Consider the following 19608-nt stretch of genomic DNA (forward strand, 5'->3'; position numbering starts at 1 on the left):
GAGGTTAGCTACACAGCACACTGCAAGTCAAACCAAAGTAAGAAAGCCAGTTAGAAATAAGGGCTAGGCTGAATTCCATTTCGGTTCTGCTGAAATCAAGGAAAAAAGCTGAACCACTGAATTGAAGAAAGAAAAATGGAATTGATCCTGTCCCCTGGTGTTAGAAAGTGAGACCAGTGTGTGTCCGAAGAGTGAACAAGAGTGGAAATAAACACAAATTAAAGTTCAAGGCTAGACTATAAGTGATGTGTCACTCAAAGTGCGACTGTTATTTCTGCCCCCAAACACATGAGCATGCTGGGGTCTGCTGTTGCCTACCAGTGGAGGACCTCAGAGTTTTTTCTGTTAGTTTAACATAGGCCTCAGGGCTCTCTGGGATCACTACATCTGGAAGAAACATTGTACAGTACACACATTCAGCAGTGGGCATTACACTGTTTGAACTCATTAGCTTTGACATTCACCCGTTGTTTGTATCTTTGTTTGATGCACCACCAGATGGATGGAGTTCAGTCACAGAAAAAAACTTGTCCCTCTGTTTATACTTATACTTTTCTGTGTCGCGAGTTGGTTTTCAGTTTCATGCTCTTGTACATTTCAGCTGGACTGAGGCATTTGATCTTCATAGAAACTAAACCTAACTGTAGCATTCACTGCTTTTTGCATCTCAGAAACAATTTTCACAAGTATTTTTAGACATTATTACAGATGTCTGTTAAAGATCTGACATTTTACTTTGTGTACGTTTGTGTGGAAACTAACCTGACAAGGCCGAGGCAGGCCGCTGGATGAATTCTCCCTCCTCACTCTGCTGCTCTCTCAGGGCCCTGCTAGCGCTCTCCAGCCCGCGACTCAGGTCATAGTCATGGTCCCACTCCAGGGGGATGGAGTCCACGCTGGCTGGAGTGTCCCTGCCTGATCGCTCGGTCCGTAGCTGGGCCGCCAAGGAGGCAGAGCGGCCAGAGGAAGGCAGAGGTGACAGGAAACCATCCCCCAAACGTTCACCCCACGGCAGGCTGGACAAATCACCGGGCTCGTCCAGCTCCAGCTCACGGTCCGAGAATGACACTTCAGTATCATCGTCTACAAGCTGACGAGAAAAAAAAGGTTTGAGGTCTGGAATCAAGCCACAATAGATAGTAAGGGATAGAATAGATCTTTGCTTATTCTCAGATCTTACAGGAAGACGGATGAGTTTTTTGTAGTAGCGCTCCACTCGTCCAAACACTTCCTGACAGTAGCGTTGCAGCTCTTCCAGCTCCTCCTCGATGACAGCAGCATCCAGAGGCTCGCTCTTCTCTATCAGTGCTTCTCCCTGGTGGAAGATCTGCTCGATCTTGGCTGTTGTCAAGGAAATCTCCTGCTGGAACGACTGTGGCACCGGAGCAAGAAGATAAACTCACAAGTCCTCGATTCACTAGACTGAGTTCTTTCAGTGTTATTTTACAAAATGCAGAGCCTTTTCCAGAACTTGAATTCCTGATTTAATTTATGTATATTTTTCAGTATGACTTGAGCAATATTAAAATGAATGAAACGTCAGTGTAGCTGCTCCTCACAATACTTCAGCTGATCTAGAAACAAATACAAGACAAGCCTGTGGGAATACTACGGTCTCAAACTAGGTGACAGACTCACCCTGAGTTGTTTGATCTTGGCCTGAATGTCACACTCGGAGAAGTGCTCGATGTTGGTCAGCTGCAGGTCCATCTCTGTCAGCCACACCAGGATGCTGTCTCTGGCCGTCTCAAACTCCTCTCTCTGACAAATAAAGTGCTACAAGAACAAAACAGAGAAGCTGTTGTTAGCATGACGTTCACTGAACAGTTCACGAAGATACATATCGTGTGTTCTATCTATTAAGCTCAGCAATGCTTTCTAACATGCAGATAAACAGGTATAATGTATGATTATTGATGCTAATAATATTATATTAACAATGCACGTGCATGTTAAAGTACCTTGAGTCTTCGGAGGATGGAAGCTACCCTCTTCTGCAGGTTGTCCCATCGCTGATTAGCATCTTGGGCCATTTCCCTCAGACGACAGGAAGAGTCAGTACGGTTCTCTCTGGCCAGACGGCGATATTGTTTATTGATCAACTCCAGCTGGGTCAGGCTTTCGTGGACTTGCCTCTGGAAAGTCTGTAGAAACACAAAGTTTTATAAATGTGGCGTAACCAACAGCAGCACTCTTCTGCGTCAAGACAACTTCATTTGCTCTCCAAGTTTTTAATATATTTTGTCAAATATGTTTAAATATCTGTACCTCAAATTTCTTAAGTTCCTCTTTGGCTACAGTGTACAAGACACCAGAAGAGCTGGGCAGAGCAGCAGTCTTTTCAGAAGTGGCCAGCCACTCCTCATATCGTGCAAAGTCATCCAGGAATTTCTGCCATAAACGCCACGTCTCCTCAATCCTAACAGAGGGAGACATTTATGAAGCAGTTGCTCAGGTGTCCAAGTTTAATATTTACACAGAATAAAAGGGCTGATGTGTTCTCCATTCACACATATCTAACATCAACATCCTCTACTTACTTGAGTCTCCTCTCCATAGACAAGGCACAGATGCTCCTCCAGCGGCGATCCAGGCTACGAGTTGCCTGCTGGATGGAGTCGCACTCTGCATCGGTGGCGCAGGCGTCACAGTCGTGCAGAAGCACTTCACATAGATTCAGCACAGATGCAACTCCTGTGCTGTGTTTCTCAATGTCTCGCTGAAGCTCCTGAGTGTGGAAGAGGAGGGAGAGACAGGTTGTGAATGTAGTGAATGAAGCGTGTGATAATAAAAGAGAGAGACACAGGGAGGGAACAAGAGTCAGATGAAAACAATCAAATAAATAATATAAAATAAATGATTTTGGATTGATCATTTCTGAACAATCTGTCCATAGAAGAATGCAGTCAAAAGGAATCAATTTCCATTACTGACAAACTAGATGATTTTAATTTATCTATCCCATTCACAAACAACATTACAGCTGCTCGTGTCCCTTCTTAATTCACTGCTGCTCTGAGGGGACAGTCGACATTCAACATATTGAGGACAACATGCTCAAAAAACGACTCAGTGCAATTTGAAAGTTAGTTGAGGTTGAGGGGGGAGGAGAGGAAGTGTGTTAAAATCTATGATACTTATTAAAAGCACTATTCTGTGCATTTGGTTACCTGCTGCAGATCGAGCTTCCTTTGAATTTCCTGGAAGTCACATGAATCATAGGCGATGGGTTTAGACAGCTCGGTTTCAATGTGGGCCAGCCAGGAGCGCAGGCTGTTCATGTTTTTATCCAGCTGCTGCACGGCCACCAGAGTTTCTCTCAGCTTCTTTACTCTGTTGATAGAATTTATGAAATTCCGTTAATACAATCTAACGTATCCTGTAAAAATGTATTTATTGTGTCTTATTCTGCATGTCTTAGATCAAGCTGATTGGGTGTGTATGTATGTGTGTGTGTGTGTGTCCTGACCTGGCTCCAATGAGATCCAGCAGGTGCTGCCAGCGGTCGCTGACTTTGCTGAGTTTTTGTTCAATCTCAGTAGCTTTGCTCTGGTGACTGGCTCTGGCCAGGCGCTCCCCAAGTTGATGCAGCTGTAGCTTGTTCTCCTCTGCTGCAGTGATTTCCTCCTGGTAGTCCTGAGACACAAGGTGATAACAACCAGGGCATAAAAACAAAGCATACGCTTACAGGTAACAGATTCAAAATGAGAATCAGTGCAATGTAACAGGATTTCCAGCCATTTGTTAAAATGAATTACAAAAATTCAAATAAAGAAATATTAATGTGTCTGCTTTGTGAATTTATAAGATTTAAGGTAAAATATTAAAAAACAATGGCTGAAAAATCAAACAGCATTTTTTAAAATAATGTTAAGAACGTAGTCTTCTAAAGTACAATTATTAATCACATCCTGTGACCTCAGGGGTTTGTTCCCATTCAAGCATGTTTTTATTTACCTTGCGAAGCTTCTCGATCATCTCCTCGATACTGATGTCACCATTTTGGGAAACCTTGCTCTCCATGTTGGTGAGCCACTCGCAGAGCTCCTTGTACTTCTCACTGAACACAGTCCACTCATTCAGCTTCTCACTCACCTGCTGTCTGCGCAGGGACAACTGCAGAGACACAAAACTTTATCAACATTAAGTGCATCACCGTGCAAAGTGCAGAAACACAATCAATGCCTGTAAAATTGCAAAAAAATAAATTAAGTCCACAAAGGAAGCGCTGGTGCAGACATGACTGCGGTCTGACTGAGTTATTTGCATCAAGCAGCTGTGTCTCTGCACATTTCCTGTCTTAGTAGATTATCGACACTACACAGGATGCAACTCTGAAAAAAAAAACCGTTGAAGTTTCAGGTTTTCTGAAACCAAGTTTACTTTGCACGCTAAAGCTTTTGATGTACACGGTAAGGTGGAGATGAAGCCCATTTGTTTTGATGCTTATTTGTCATCTTATTATTATATAAATGGCAAATCTTTACATTCAGCAGTCTAGTATTTGGTCTTATATCTATATGGTGATCAACTGTGTTTGACTAGAGCATCCAGAGGTATAGCACCAAGGAACTGTTTCTTACTGTATTATAACTTAGTTTGACACTAGCACCACTATCTGGTGTCTCAAGGGACTGTAAGAAAAACCTGTAATAATAGTGTGACGCCATTTAGATTCAATTATATATTCAGATCAAATCCTCCATGCAGCGGAGCTCTGTAGTGCCTGGTACCTGGTGGCAGATTTCATCCCACTGTCTATGCAGCAGCTCAACTCGCTCCTGCAGGACAGAAAGGTCTTCAGCGCTGATGTAACAAGACAGCGACTCTCTCAGCACAGACAGGTGAGCCAGATCCCCGGTCCAGCCATCAAATGTATTCTCCAGTTCCTGTCATTGACAATAGAGCAGCATTATTATAAACAGATTAAAAAAATGTCATCTTAAATCACCTCAACAGATGATGCGTTGTTAAAATATCTACTTCAGGAATTCATCTATTACCTTGCAGCGCATCTGCTCAGCCTGCAGATCCTCATGGTGATGAGGAAGAGGCTGAGAGAGCTGTCTTTTAAAGGCTCGAAGTTTTTCCAGTGATCCACCAATACCTCTCTCACACCTCTCCCAGTCCTGTATATGACATTATACACATACATGATACAAACTACCATTGCAACTGAATGAAAAACACTTGTATATAACTATCCAGCTGGTTGTGTACCTTTAACAGCGTGACAAGCTCTCTCTTCTGTTCATCCAGGCATATGCTGGCATGTTTCCACCGCTGTTGTATATCAGTGAGCTCTGCCTGCAGGACCATCTCCGCCCGGCAGTCAGCCGACAGGAGCAGTTGTCTGCCGGCCTCCACTGTCAGGATGTAGCTGCCCTGCTGACGCTGCAGCACTTTTTCCTTCAGCTGTACCAGGAAGCACAGTCACTCTGATTAAATTATTCTTTAGTGTATCAGACGGGTAGTTTTTAATCACAACATGAGGATGTATCAGTATTTTAAATAAAATCAGTCAGTTCCAGCTATTGTTATTGTGCTTCGGGGCTTTCCAAGATAGTCTTATCTCCGTTGCCAGGATTCACAGCTTATTACTTTATCCTGACAAAGATCCAGTGGGTCCAAATCATTAATCAACACAGGCAATATATGCCAGAGAGAGCAATGGGTAAACTCAACACAAAATGGTTCTGTCGTGCACTAGCTGGATTTATGTAAGATGTGTAATCTGTTAGCATCTACATTATGTACCTGGACAGTGTCCAGCATTGAGCGGGCTTGTTGTAGAGGCACTGTGGTGCCTGCCTGAAGGGCCTCTGCAGGGTGGGAGACCTCCACCAGCCATTTGCGTAACTTCTCCACCATTTCTCTGTATCGCTGCCACTGTCGGATCAGGCCGTCGATTATTCCACGCCTCTGCTGTGCACGGCGCACTACGCCCTGCCACTGGTTACTGAGCAGAGCCAACTTAAGATTGAACTCATCTCTGCAAGAGGGGAAGAAATAAAAAGAAAGATTTGTACACTTTTGTATTCAATAATAAAAAATGACAAATAGATAAAAAACATGCATGAATTTGGGTTTTACCTGTCATCTACCTGACCCTGCTCTAACATCCGCTGTCCATCACTGATGATCGAATGGAGGATCTGTTGGCGACTGAACATCTCCGCTTGAAATAACTGGAAGACAACAAATCAGTTATAAATAATAAAAAACTCCTAATTGATATGTTGTTTGAGGGCTTTTTATTTTAAAACCGACACTAACCTCATGAGCTTTTTGCTGCTCCATCAAACTCTGGTAGTTCCCAGAAATTTCCACTGCCAGATTCTCTTCGGTTTGGACCAAGAACTCCATCCATGTTTCACACTTCTCCAGGAAGGTCTGCTGCTGCAGGAGGAAGGACTGGAGTTTGCTGCAAAGAAACAAGTAGCAGAACAGATTTAAATTCTGTAAAGTGCCTCATAACTGTATTCAAAAGTAAAAATCTTTTTCTATCTTTTTCTATTAACCTTTACATTTTACAAATATGAATCCTTTGTAAAAATACCTGAATCTCTCTGTGGTCTGTGCTGAGGCTGTTGACCAGCTCCTGTTTAGGTTCTGCATGCGTTTGATCTCTGAATCGTTGAGTGGGAGCCGATAACCAAGCTCATTAAGACGCTCTAATTCAGGAGCCATACTGCTGAATTTCAGCATGAGCCTCTGTAATAGGACAAGAAATATTTAATACAAAATCATCCATTTCAGGACAGACACTGAAATCGATTAGTTAAAGTAACTGAGACAAAGAAATACAACACAGAACCTTGAGCTCCTCCATGCAGTCCTGGATGACTGTCAGGTCGGTGGAGCCGTTGGGATCTTGCACCTTTAGAGCCTCTTCAGCTTCAATCATCCAGGACCCCAACAAATCCAGCTGATCATTAAAGGTTTCATAATCTTGAACTCCAGTCTGTTGGGTGAAACATGTAACCACAATTTTAAAATTCCTGATTCTGACTGGTTGAGCAGCTTGGGCTGAAAAAATATTCTCCATGAATCGTTTTATTTTTACCTGCAGAGTGGTGAGCTGTCTAGTAAGGGACTGTTCCACAGCAGTAAGCCGCTGGGTGAGAGAGAGGTGATCTGACTGGATATTAGATGCTGCTGACGTGTCCACCTGCTGTTTCAGCTGCTCTCCCAGTTCTTGAAGAACTTGCAGGGAGGCCTGCACTGGAGCTTGGGACCGGAGCAACTCCTGAGACAGAGACCAGAGAGAGTTTAGAGGTTTTTCACAGCAAACTAAAACTCAAGAAATAATATATGCATCAGCTTCACATCTTGCAACAACAAAGAAACATGGCGATATCCTTACAAGTAGCATGTTGATGGCATAGACTTCCAGAAAACATACTGAAATACTAAGCACTGCTCAGATTTAAAACAATCAAACAATGGCTCTTAACTCACGCTGCATTCTTGGATCCAGCCGGACACTTCCTCATCAGCAATGTCCTTGCTGCAGGTAGTCTTGAGGAGCTGGTCTGCCATTTCTTCTTGCAGCTGGATGCTGCGGCAGCTCTGCTCATAAAGCTCCTTGTAGCGCTGCCACAGCTGGAGCAAAGCTTTGCTGCTTCTCAGGCGCTCTGCAATCTCATCGAGTAAACCAGTCCATCTGAGCGCAAAAATGACAATGAAGTTTATATAAATATTGAGGGGCAATCAAAGATGTCAACACGAGTCAAATCTACGAAATACTTATTAAGTTACCTCGCATTGACGTCCTTAAGGGCGTTGTTCAAGGAGTCTGACACTGATGGGTGACACTCCCTCAGCAGTTGGTGGGTCACAGCCCCAAACCTTCTCAAGCTGCTCTCCTGTTTCTCCAGTTCCTCTTGCAAATCCTATACAGGTGACAAACAACACATGACTCATTTCACCAGCACTGACAAACGTTGTATTAGAGTATTAAGAAACATTTGCAGGATAAAAAAGATGAAGTTCAATAATGCAAACAAATAAAAGGTAGCTGAGATGGTTCTTGTACAGTGAAACGCTCGTCAAAATGCCTCTTCATCCAAACATACCTGCAGACTCTGGACTTGCAGCTGAACGGCCTCCAGGGAGCCTGTGAGGAGGCGGAAACGAGACACTGAGTACCTTCCCTCCATCAGGTAGCCATTGATCTCTTCTGAAGCTCGCTTGTACAAACTCCACTGATCCAGCACTGACTTCAGGCTGATCTTTAGTTGTCCAATCTGTTGAAGGAGAAATAAAGGAAGAGAAAAGCAGAGTATAGAAGGATAGATGGGTGTAAACAAAGTACCACTTAAAAGCAGAGTGAAAAACAGGGTAGCTTACCAAGTGGTCCAGGTTAGCCCAGGTGTGATTGACACACTGGAGTGTTTCCATGACGATAGCACAGGCTTCATCCGTCTTGTTCTGGACAAGAGCACAGCCCTGCTCCTCCACCCGTTCGAGTTCTTTCTCTTTTTCCTTCACAAACTCTTCCATCTCCTAAAGAATAATGATTTTCTCATGTTAAAAACATGGACTGAAAGCAGGTGTACGTGAGGGGAACAGAAGGTTTTCATAAATTAAAATCATTACAGTAGAAGAAGCCCACCTGACAGTCTTTGAGAGCATTCTGCACAGACGTCAAATCCTCTATCCTATGTTTCCTCTTTAGTCTTTCTTCTTGAGTTGCCATCCAGGATTTCAGGGCCTGAATGCTGCTCTCATACTCCAGCCACATTTCCAAAATACTCTCCAGGAACTGTATCTGCAAGAATAACAAATGTGATTTTGCATTAATAAATGACAATGGCTGTTATTCTTTCAATGGCAGTATCATTATCTATGACCTCACCCTCTCATTGATGCGACCTTGTAGGATCTGCCAGCGCCGGTTCATGGCTCCCAGACGCTCAGCAAAGTCTGTCTTATCACTGCGCTTGCTCTCCACGTCCTGACCACTCATCTGTGGCACTGACTGGTTGACGAAGTCCACAGTCAGCTGCTTGCAGCTTAAATCGACTCTGAAACCCTAAAGTGAGGAAACAGCAGTAGATTCACAATCAGATAGAGATTTAGATTCAGTTTGAATCACTTGTAACTATGTTTTAGCCTATAAATTATTATGTGAGGGTTAGAAGTATCAAATTTGAAATTGATCGGATGACAGAAAGGCTGGGACTTCTGTATGTATGAATAGGGTTATATAACACTTTGGGTCCAAACAGATCTGACAGAATTTGTAGAGAATAAGTTGACTACCTTGTATTTTTGCAGGTAGTCTTGAATCACATTCGAACCCACAGCACTTTTAAGGTTTTCTTCATCTTCCTCAATGATATTCTCCATCAAGGATATCCAGTTAAACAGCTCAGAAATGGCGTGACGAGAGGCCAACTTCTCCATTTGGATCTGTGGAGAAATAAAAGTCATTCGGTCTTGCATATAAAACAGGAAGAAAAAAAGGCATGTGCAGCCAGTTTGAAGTCAAGCATGACAACCATGACTCTATTTGAGTGAGGCAGCAGAGAGGAGTAATCCTATTTGCGCTGGAGCAGCTAAGCCTGTTGAGTGTGGCTTCATGTGACGATACCTGATGCAGCTTCTCCTGGACAACTGGGATACGTGTGAGCAGCTCACTCCACTGTGTGTCAATGCGTGCCAGGTCAGAGCGCAGCATCGCTGTGTCCACTTTCTTCAGTCGGAGCAACTGGTTGCCCTCGGTTACCACTGAGCTTTTCAGGCTGGACTTGCCTTCAACTTCTTTTGAAAACTCCTGAGACAGACAATGACAGGAATTATCCACTGGTAAATAAGGGTAAAAGTATAAGGGTAAAAGTTCAATGTGTGCGACTGTGAAAAAAATCAAGCAACTCGGCTGCTGGGAAACAACCAGAATCTCTGAATCAATACAAGACAAGATGCAAATCAGAAAAAGAAGACTGTCTCACAAGGAAAGCAGAGAGGTGGTCTCGGACGGTTTCCAGCTCTTGCGGGACCAACACCGCCTGCGTGTTCCAAAACTCTAGTCGCTCCAGAGCAGACTGCAACCACTCGCTGAGCTCAGCACACTCCCTCTGATACCTTACAACAAATCACAATGTAAACATAGAATCTTTTTTATATGTGCACGTACAAAGTCTCTGAATCAAGCTTTTAAACTTGTAACCTAAATGCAATAGATTGCAATGATGCAATAATCAACATTTGCAAAGCTTTCAGTCCTTGAAACTTGCCAGAACACAGAGAATCTGAAAAACAATCAATCAATTGTACTGGATTTTCTGACCTGGTCCAGTGTTTTAAGATGGCCTCCAGCCGCTGCAGCTCCTTGTTGACCTTGGCGGTGTTGCTGAGCCAGTGTTCTCCGAGCAGTGCGAGTTGATTCTCCAGTGCAGGACAGCATACGGACAGCAAGAGATTTTTACCCTCGTCCAGCACCTGGTAGAGTTTGTGCTGGTGCTCTGTCAGTCTGCCCTTCAGACCCTTTACAGAAAATGGAAATACATTTTTGAAAAGTGTTGTAGGTCTGGGTAAAGAGAGTGAATGAGCAGTTCCCTTCTCTGGCTGTAGTTGTAGCCTCCTACATGTTCAACTCCAATCAGGAAAACTTCTGTCATTCCAACTTCATTGATGAAATCATTTCTGAACATTAAGGCCGAATTTATGTAATAATATTAAATCATATCATAAAATCCGAGCTGCTGTTTCTCTGTACCTGATACAGTGAGATTCTTTCCATGAGCCTTTCCTCCGTCTCCTCCACCAAACCAACAGTGGGGATACTTCCCTCAACTGTCTCCAACTGTTGGTTCAGACTTTGGTAATCCTGCACCAATCGGCACCAAGTCTGATTCAAAAAGAAAAAGAAAACAGGATGAATAGACAGAAAAGATGTATTTGCTGTAAGTGATTTTATATAACCAATATATGTTAATATCTATTACATGTTTTGTCTGTCCACCTACATGGACCCCTCTAACAACTACACCACTAAAATGTCTCAAGTTGAGTCAGTGTACATAATAATACAGTGATGATTCCTTTTGTGTGTTTCTACGATACATATGATCACATCAGCTCTTAGAAACCATGGAGGAAAAATTCGCTTTCAAACACATGGGGTGTGTAGCTTCTCTAGCTTATGTCTGTGCCTCAGGTCATTAGGTCTTAGCAGTTAGAACATTTGTCCACCAATTGATACATATTTGTATTTCAGATAACTGAAGGAAGATCATGGTTTACATGAGCAGCGTTTCTTCTCTTACCTCCAGGATACACTCGAGCTCAACTCCTTTGCTGTGTGCCTCTTTGAGGATACTCTGAGCCTCGGCCAGTGTCTCCTCCAAGCCTTGGCTCTCTTTGGGAAGCATCAGGCCACTGATTTTCCGGAAGTACGTTTCTGTTAGAATCATATGGGACTCCAGACCCTGAAAGAACTCCTATAAAACACAATCAGTAGAGATGTAGTTTGCCACCAGCATTGCTAACCTTGATAACCATTTGTTTGAGGAACTTAGCAGAGCTCAAAGTTGACCAAACCTTATGTTTGTCCAGGTGATGCTGGACTTCATCCAAAGAGCTGGCAATGATCCTCTGATCAGCAGCCATCTTGTCTTTAGCTGTGTCCACCAGGTCCGTCAGGTCCTGCAGAGCACGCTCATATTGCTCCTTCAGAGCCATGTTCTGGTTCAGCCCACTGCGTCGAGAACCCACCGTCATCACCAGCTCCTCATAAGAATCCTGAAAAACAGAGAATTTGTTGTGAAGCAGCAACATGTTTTTTTCCCAACCAACTTTCAACGGCAGCTGTCAGTGATGAACGTTACCTGGAGTTTAAGTATTTTGTTTGTTGATATCTGATCTGCTTGCAGTGCTGCTCCTCTGGTTTTGATCTCTGTAATTCTCTGTTCAAAATCTTTGAGGTTCTCCTCTGCACTGGCAATGACCTAAAATTAACAAATGAAATTTTATTCCCATTAATAGTTTGTCTTGTTCAAAGTTGCGCCTTGAAAACACATTGTGTATTGTGTGTAGATGTGTGTCTGTGCCAAACTTTGCATTACCTCCAGCTGTTTTGAGGCTGGTCTGTCCATGGCTCCAGCTAAGGCCTGTAGGATCTGGCACTTTGTCTCAATTAGAGCAGTTTGAAGAAGCTGTAGCTCAGTCTGTATTAGAGGACAATTTGAGATTAGATTTAATTTATTTTCTCTTTTTTCTGTGTATGTTCAATAAAAATAAACTTGACTTGACAAAGACAGATTTCTGCAAATCTGAGGATACACATAAAATGAAATTTGGGCTTTGTCACACAAAATAAAATACAACATATGATGGAATTCAAAAGAAACATCAAGTATGTATCATAATCAAGTATAAAAACCTGGTAGGCTGTGAGTTCATGTGCTCTGGTCCTCATGTGGTCACAGCGTTGTCCCAGAGCACAACCCAGAGCTCCTAACCTCTCTTTCAGGCACTCAAGGTTGTCCTCTAGCAGCGCCCGGTCTTCATGTCTCAGACCTGAGGACCCGGCTAGGAGAGACTGACTAAGCTTCACCTCCTCCGTCATATGCATCACATCATTTTCTAATGTCTGCAGAGAAGATCAGAAACAAACATCAGTCGAGTCAGTTTTAGTCTAAATATGATTAATCTCCAAAATTGCAAGATCACATCTTTTGTGTAGATAAACTGCAACTATATCTGTTTCAAATCCGTATATCATTTGTTTTACTTTTATTAGACGTCCAGCTCTGTATGTATCTAGTTGCAGAGATGTTTTTTCTATTAAACAAAATGTCAGGTGAAATAATCTACACAATGTCTCTGGGCCTGAAGGCTGATTGTACCTCCTGCTTTTGTAGGTGGGTCTCTGCATTTTCAGCCAGCAGTACTGAGCCAGAGAAGGCGTTGTTCTCGACACCATCCAGCCAGGAGGAGGTGGATGACACAGCTGTGTAGAGCTGCTGTTCCATCTGCGCCACCTGTGTCTCACCACCACCGGGCTACGCACATACAAGAAAGTTCCAGGTTTGTTTGCTACAGCTGATTGAACAACATATTTTAATCTGTATGCCTTGAAATGTACAATATTGTGATAGAAATAGTGAAACCTGAGTGGTCATGTCTTCTATTGCCTGTCTGAAGCTATCGTACAGAGTCTTAAGGGACGATTTGTCAGCTTGCGTTTCTCCTTTGAACAATGATCCAGCTGTGGTCACACGAGAGGCTCTGGAATAAACCTGCAAAAACACAAAACAGTCTCCAGCTTTTAACATGAACGACAAAAGCAAAGACAGTACACTCTACGTCTACGACTACTTGTTCTAACAATAGTAACACCACAGGTTTGTACCGGCTGCTTGTTGTCCTGCTCCAGAGTTTTCTGCAGGAGCTGCAGTTTGGTTTTCAGCTCTAATCTCAGGCTCTCCCATCTCTGCTTCATCTGCTCTCGTGCAGCCTGAGAATCCCTCTCAACCAAAGCTGCTGGTGAAAATGGCTCTGTTGTACTGCATGGGGATAGAAACATGAATGCATTAATCTTCCACTTAAAATTTGGATTCATACATACATTAATTTGACATTACACCAATCAATGTTAAACTGCATATATACATAAGTGTGGTTTAATGGGATGTAAAATACCTGGCACTGCTGGGGGAGGCCTGCTGGATGAGAATCTCCTCTCCTCTGCTTGCAACTGACTGAAGAAGCTTTTTCTGCTCTGCAAGTTGCTCCTCGAGCTCCTGAAGAGCAAACATGCAATAAGCCAACATTTGACCGTGCTTAACATGTCATAAAATAGCTGAATCGTAGAAAGAATCACTATTGTGGTGGTGGTAGGAAGACATTTTTATTCTTTACTATTAACATGTGGTTTTTATTTTATGGCTCAAAGAAAAGTCTAACCGCTCAATGCCAAAAAATTTTATAAAGCACATTTTATGTCAGTGTAATGTGAATATACCCTCTGTCTCTGAAGACTGTCCTGGTGTTGTTGGGTCCGGGTGGTGCGGGCCTGGGCCAGCCAGTCCTGCACACTGGGGCTCTGTGAGAGACTGGAGTCTGATTCACTGTCTTCCTGATCCTGCAGAGAACCCTTTAGACGACAATGCACGAGAAAGACACAAATCAGCAAGGAAGCAGAGCCTTCAATAGATGCCCCCTCTGAGTTCTAGAATAAACATTCAGTGTATTCTTAGATTGCAGATTGGCAGATATGAAAGGGACTGAATTAAATCCACATGCAGTGTTGGTGTTTTGTGATAAACAGACATGTAAACAATTAAACCCTGAAGTTATCCCACCTGGATGTTACTTTGCTTGTCTTGAAGCATCCTCTGCAGCTCCAACAGGCCGCCCTTCAATGTGCGCAACTTCCTGGTTAGCTCCTCTGTGTCCTCTCTGGTCTCTGTGCGACCCTCCAGCAGCAGGTTCTCACTGTGCATGGACAGCTCGGACAGAGCCACCACCTTCTCTTCAATCTCCAGGAGCATGTTCTGCAAAACCAGGAGGAGAGAGGCCAGCTCAAACATGGTGTCTCATCACCTGCGGCAGCTCCTGCCACGACACAACAGGCCCACCAGTTCCAGCTGCACCCCCCTACACCTGCAGCTTTCCCCGGCCACAGGACAGGGAGAGCTGTCCCTGTGCTTTCATCCTTTGCCCACCTCTCCGGCCTTTACACCTGTGGAACATATTACCACTAATCCTTCACGCTCTGCAACCCACATGCTGTCGCTCAAATTCAAGAGCTATTATTCCGTGCAGACCACAGTGAATCTTCAGTCCAGTCCAGGACACCTTTCAGAGAATGCTGTTCTAATGTTTGAAGAAACATTTGGTTTGTAATAGCATAGCCGCAACTCTTCAACCGATCAAGCGGTTTTCCAAAGAGTAACTCTCCCTCCCTCCCGCCTTACCCTCCCTGTCCTATAGGATTCCCCTACTTGGATATTCTAGCAGCTTCAGCAACAACACCAATCCCGACAGCCGGATCTATTAATCATGTGAAAGCCACAACCTCCGACTGCTCCGCCCTATGCTTCTAACTGGCCCCTGTCACATAGAGACATCTGCATAATCTGCTTAAGACCAGTTCTACAGTTACTTAGGAGCCAAGCTGCCTGAATGCCCCTCTAACGCTGCTAATGCTCTTGTTTACTTACTGAAAGGTTCCTGCCCCCTGGGATGATCCATATGTAATAGGGGAAACAAAACACTGACGTATAAAACAGATGTAAAAAATCCAAAGCCAATTCTGACAATGACAGAACGACAAGAAAAATATCTCTAGAGCTGATTGTGTTATTCATGACAATCTGCTGCATATTTATTATTCATTATTCTCATTCTCAAATTAAAAAAAATCCATTCATATTCTTAAGTTATGTGATAATTTAAGTATTTAGATTCTATTCATTGCTCTGAGTGGACAGCAGAGGGAGCTCTTACCTGACATTCAGCAAGTTGATCCTCCATGTCTGTCTCCTCCTGAGGTTTCTGTTCAAGGATGGAAGTGACGGCACTGCGCATGCTGACCAACCACTGGTCCAGTCCATCGGCCTGGCTGTGATACAGTTGTATGGCCTGTTCCTGACGCTGACCCTCCAGACGGTCACTAACGCACTCCTGCAACAGAACGCATCACATGGATTTAATACTGTGATGTAAAAGAACAGCTACAACCAGTACTATTGTATTTTCACAACAACTACCTCCAATAGTTGTTGTTTCCCTGAGGCCTTCATGTGGATGGTGGCCATCCTCTCAGCTAACACAGCCAGGGAGGACTGCATGGCGAGCTGGTCAGCCATGTCTGAGTCCACAGCATCAGAGGCCAGGTCCTCTGTGAAGCTTGTCTGCAGCCTGTCGATTTCCTCCTGCACAGTCTGAATCTCTTCTCTCAGGCCCTGCAGAGAAGACAATCATAGTTGTAGGGCTACATATATATTTAGTGACTACATTTTCATTTTGAAGTTTATTTTCTTAGACTCCATCTACTCCTACAATAGAAAAAACTTTTTTTTTTAAAGCTGCAATTAATATATGCAAAACAAAACTGAACCACCTGAATAATTTATTATACATTGAGTACAATTAGGAATTTATAAATGTATAAATAGAAAATAAAACCAGAGAATGAGATAAAAAATCTTTAAAGAGATATTCTTTGTGTCATAAGAGCTTCCAGTTTTTTCTTTCTTGTATGCCAGGATAGTACCTGGTCAACACTATCTTTTAGACTTTATGTTGTTGTGCGGGACTCACCTCATGGGCCTCTATGTGGCTATCTGGGCTTTTATCTGCCTCCAGAGGCTCACCCAGTTTGGCCTCCAGAGCTTCCATTTTAGAAGAGATCGACTGGAGCGAACCCTGGTAATGTTGTTGTTTTTCCAGAGCTTCATACAGAGACCTCTGCTTCTCACTGATCTGTATCACAATGCAAACATTTCACAGGCTGAAAACATGAAAACAGTAACGGACAATCAATAAATCACAAAGCTGACATTTTGTGTTATTCACATACCACATTCTTTAAAGTCTCCCAGGAGCGCTGCAAGTCATCTAAGTTGGCCACAGACTCAAACGTTGGGTCGTATAATTCTTGGATTGGCGCTCTTACGAGTGTTCCTCTTCCCATCTAAGAAATAAAATAATATAGTGCTATCAGCAGTTACAATAGCAACAAAGCAGCGAGACAAAAAGTTCCAAACTCATTGTTAGCCAGGATGAACTTGTAGCTGCAAGCAGATAATAGATATGAATTATTAGTCGCATCAGTTTATTCTTCTTTATTAGTTATTGTATGTCTTAATCAAGTGGGGTTTTTTATAAAGGAAAAAGAAAGTTCAGAAGAGATTAGGGAAAAAGTTAAACCAATTAAGAGGAACAGAGAAGGCAGATACCTTGGTTATAGTGGCCTCAGTGTAAGTGATGGGGGAGGGAGAGCGACAGACAGGAGGAGAAGAGACCTCACTGTTAGTGCCCTCCTCCCCAGACTCCTCAGTTACAGGAGACAGGAGAGTGTGACAACGGCCAGCAGTCATCTGACACGCCATGCAAGAAACATTAACAGAAGAGCAGACAGGCAAGGTGGGTGTGGAAAGATTAATCATATGCAATGTGTTTTTAGATAAAAGTGGCACAATGCAACTTATAAAAACACATTTAGCTATGAAAGCATGCAAAAGGTTTATTAATAAAATAACAGGAAGCCAGAGTTAGCAGAATGATTCAGGAGGTTTATTAATTAGGCAATGCCCTCAGCAAAATACAGCTGCAAATAGCTTTCTCAGCGTCAGGATGATTTGTGGTATTTTGTCTTTTCTTACCATGACAGCTTGTGCTGACGATTTCTTTGATTTGTCCCCATCCATCTCCTGCAGCCCCTCAGGCAGCCCCTCCACATCAGTAACAGTGAGCAGCATGGTGGCGTGTTTGGCCTTCACTGCCAGCATCTTGCATTTGGAGTTCAGTGAGGCGATCTGCTCTTGGTAACCTTTGATTTTCTGGGCGAGTTCCTATCCAAAAATATGAAATACCAAACTTACTCTCTTTCTACTTCCACTTGAACAATGGGAATAACTTGCAGGCCGTTTGTGTTTAATTTGCATGTTCACATCTAGTTTATGTGTAGTTTTAATACATGCACACATGCCATGATCAGTGATGACCTGACCAGAGATTCTTGCCCTGTATTTCTTCTCTCCCTATAGCTGAATGAGTTGCAGCTGCTTTTACCCTGTACAAGAAACCTGGGTGAAATGAATGAATTCATGTATTGTACTTCATGGTGAAGGATCTGGGCCTGGAGCTCCTGGATGCTACTGGTGGGAATCGGTCGATCCTGTATGACACGGTGTGCTTCCTCGATCAGCCCCTGTAGGTCTCTAACTTCCTGTTCATATTGCTCGTACTGCACCACTGCTTCCTGCATTAAACCACAAAGAGTTCTGCAGCAGTTAGACTAAGACAAAGAAGCAAGCACAATTTTATCGTATCTGAATTCAGGATGTGCAACTGTAGAGATTTGCTGTGCAGTAGTGCCCCCTACTGTACCTGTAGGATGTTGCACTGCTGAATGGCCACATGCTGCAACTGACTGGCTTCTTGCTGCAGACGCAGAGCTGTGCGACAAATGGCAAGGTTGGGCATCACTTCTTCTGGGACCCACAGAGCGCTCTGACACAACTGCACTGCCTGCACCTGCTGCTTGAAGCTCTCCATATCTGCCAGCAGACGCTGCAAAAACAGGAGGTTTATATTGTGGGATATTGTTACATGCACAGAACTACATTTTGGATTGTTTAATGAGTGGTTACCTGTCTCTGAGTCAGCTGTTCTTTGAGGCTCTGCCGTGCCAACTCTGGTGAGGTCAGTGTGGCTTGGACCTGCTCCAGAGCAACGTGAAGGGCCTTAACTTCGTACTCCAGGGCCTCCATACTCTGAGAACATACAAACGTATCTGCTCATAAATTACATCATCACTATCAAATGTCAGTTTACTGAAAAATAAAAACATTGAAGAAATAACTCTAAATTTTTGAGGAGCTTTTGAAGAAGCTGCTGAAACCAGGCAATTCATTAATGTCACAAACAAGAATAAAGCAGATAAGAAATCTTATCTTTTTTTCTTCTTTACCTTATTTGCATCTTCCAAGCTCTGCAGCCTTGTCTTGATGTTTTGCTGAAGCTCCTCTGTGTTTCGACTGAGCTCACAAACCTGTTGGCTCACAGATTCAACCTGCAGCACCTCAGACAGGAGGTCTACTTTCTCCCCCATTGATTCCAGGTCACCATGGAGCTCCCGGGACTCACGCAGGACAGCCTGAGCAATAAGGACAAGGCAGTGAATGAGAGGCGTGAGCTGTGTCAAGCCATGTCCATCCATTGACACATTTCATTCTCAAAATACTCACCTGATACATTCGCATCTGCTCCTGCAGGTGAACAGAGGAGTTCCAGATAATGTTTGCCTTCACCAGACTTTTGGCTTTCTCTGACCACCTCACAATGAAGTCCAGCATCTCATTATACTCGTCTAAATGGCAGACAGCCTGAAGAGCCAAGATATGAGAGAGACTGAAAAAGCGTATTTTACTGACAAAGAACACAAAAGCATAAAATATGTGAACACAAACCTTTTTGAGCCAGTTGTTCCTACAGTCTGCTAGTCGGGTTGTGTGATGATGCATCTCTGATAGTTTGCTGATAGCATCACTCAGCTGTTTGGCCAGCAGGGGGTTTCTGCGGCCAAACTCTTGCACGGCATGATCCAGTTCCGCGAGGCTGCGACCGCAAACGTCCAAGTCCTCAGCCAAGCTCTGTGAAGAGATATGTGGATTTTTACATCCTGAATGTCTGTGAATGATAGTGTAACTTCACTATTTCTGAATAAACTCCAATGTCACAGTGGGACCAAGCAGGATTAGATAACCCACCTTGACCTCTTCTTTGGCATGATCAACATCTGGAGACTTTTCCTTGAATTTCGCAGTGACGGCTTTGAGTTTCTCAGAGATGTCATGGATTCTGGAGCTGAAGTCCTCTTTTATTTCCCTGGTTTTCTGAATTTCTCTCTCTTTAGAAAGAACCTACAAA

At 43.4% G+C, this 19608-nt stretch overlaps 1 protein-coding gene and 1 long non-coding RNA gene across 21 annotated transcripts in view; one reads left to right on the top strand and one right to left on the bottom strand.

The window, feature by feature from the left end:
- syne1b (spectrin repeat containing, nuclear envelope 1b) overlaps positions 1-19608 on the bottom strand; it is a 70973-nt gene that overhangs the window by 6988 nt on the left and 44377 nt on the right. For 14 of the 19 annotated variants that reach the window (XM_069535892.1, XM_069535890.1, XM_069535898.1 and 11 more), the window contains 54 exons: positions 19449-19601; positions 19149-19331; positions 18927-19064; positions 18650-18835; positions 18330-18452; positions 18067-18249; positions 17795-17938; positions 17340-17528; positions 16914-17054; positions 16535-16648; positions 16276-16437; positions 15723-15917; positions 15460-15636; positions 14313-14504; positions 13973-14104; positions 13651-13751; positions 13361-13514; positions 13119-13247; positions 12855-13010; positions 12389-12598; positions 12072-12173; positions 11835-11954; positions 11548-11748; positions 11274-11447; positions 10724-10855; positions 10295-10491; positions 9957-10089; positions 9599-9781; positions 9268-9417; positions 8861-9037; positions 8618-8773; positions 8353-8508; positions 8079-8249; positions 7762-7895; positions 7462-7666; positions 7067-7249; positions 6818-6964; positions 6560-6714; positions 6277-6424; positions 6094-6188; positions 5758-5992; positions 5221-5415; positions 5004-5129; positions 4734-4889; positions 3958-4116; positions 3470-3636; positions 3171-3333; positions 2541-2728; positions 2269-2419; positions 1962-2144; positions 1639-1776; positions 1181-1372; positions 763-1090; positions 319-387 (listed from right to left, as the gene is read on the bottom strand). In XM_069535892.1, the coding sequence (XP_069391993.1) occupies positions 319-387; positions 763-1090; positions 1181-1372; positions 1639-1776; positions 1962-2144; positions 2269-2419; positions 2541-2728; positions 3171-3333; positions 3470-3636; positions 3958-4116; positions 4734-4889; positions 5004-5129; positions 5221-5415; positions 5758-5992; positions 6094-6188; positions 6277-6424; positions 6560-6714; positions 6818-6964; positions 7067-7249; positions 7462-7666; positions 7762-7895; positions 8079-8249; positions 8353-8508; positions 8618-8773; positions 8861-9037; positions 9268-9417; positions 9599-9781; positions 9957-10089; positions 10295-10491; positions 10724-10855; positions 11274-11447; positions 11548-11748; positions 11835-11954; positions 12072-12173; positions 12389-12598; positions 12855-13010; positions 13119-13247; positions 13361-13514; positions 13651-13751; positions 13973-14104; positions 14313-14504; positions 15460-15636; positions 15723-15917; positions 16276-16437; positions 16535-16648; positions 16914-17054; positions 17340-17528; positions 17795-17938; positions 18067-18249; positions 18330-18452; positions 18650-18835; positions 18927-19064; positions 19149-19331; positions 19449-19601 (8731 nt within the window). The remainder of the gene's footprint in view (positions 1-318; positions 388-762; positions 1091-1180; positions 1373-1638; positions 1777-1961; positions 2145-2268; positions 2420-2540; positions 2729-3170; positions 3334-3469; positions 3637-3957; positions 4117-4733; positions 4890-5003; positions 5130-5220; positions 5416-5757; positions 5993-6093; positions 6189-6276; positions 6425-6559; positions 6715-6817; positions 6965-7066; positions 7250-7461; positions 7667-7761; positions 7896-8078; positions 8250-8352; positions 8509-8617; positions 8774-8860; positions 9038-9267; positions 9418-9598; positions 9782-9956; positions 10090-10294; positions 10492-10723; positions 10856-11273; positions 11448-11547; positions 11749-11834; positions 11955-12071; positions 12174-12388; positions 12599-12854; positions 13011-13118; positions 13248-13360; positions 13515-13650; positions 13752-13972; positions 14105-14312; positions 14505-15459; positions 15637-15722; positions 15918-16275; positions 16438-16534; positions 16649-16913; positions 17055-17339; positions 17529-17794; positions 17939-18066; positions 18250-18329; positions 18453-18649; positions 18836-18926; positions 19065-19148; positions 19332-19448; positions 19602-19608) is intronic. The other 5 variants (XM_069535899.1, XM_069535897.1, XM_069535887.1 and 2 more) reach the window with 3 other exon arrangements.
- On the top strand, positions 4303-6235 carry LOC138412301 (uncharacterized). Of its 2 annotated transcripts, none has more exons than XR_011244754.1 (3): positions 4303-4412; positions 4711-4844; positions 5260-6235. It is a non-coding gene; the product is annotated as an uncharacterized lncRNA (long non-coding RNA). The 2 variants fall into 2 exon arrangements; XR_011244755.1 differs by having other exon boundaries at positions 4350-4412; positions 4693-4844.

Source organism: Paralichthys olivaceus, chromosome 12 (genome assembly GCF_024713975.1).
Source record: "Paralichthys olivaceus isolate ysfri-2021 chromosome 12, ASM2471397v2, whole genome shotgun sequence".
NCBI lineage: Eukaryota > Metazoa > Chordata > Actinopteri > Pleuronectiformes > Paralichthyidae > Paralichthys > Paralichthys olivaceus.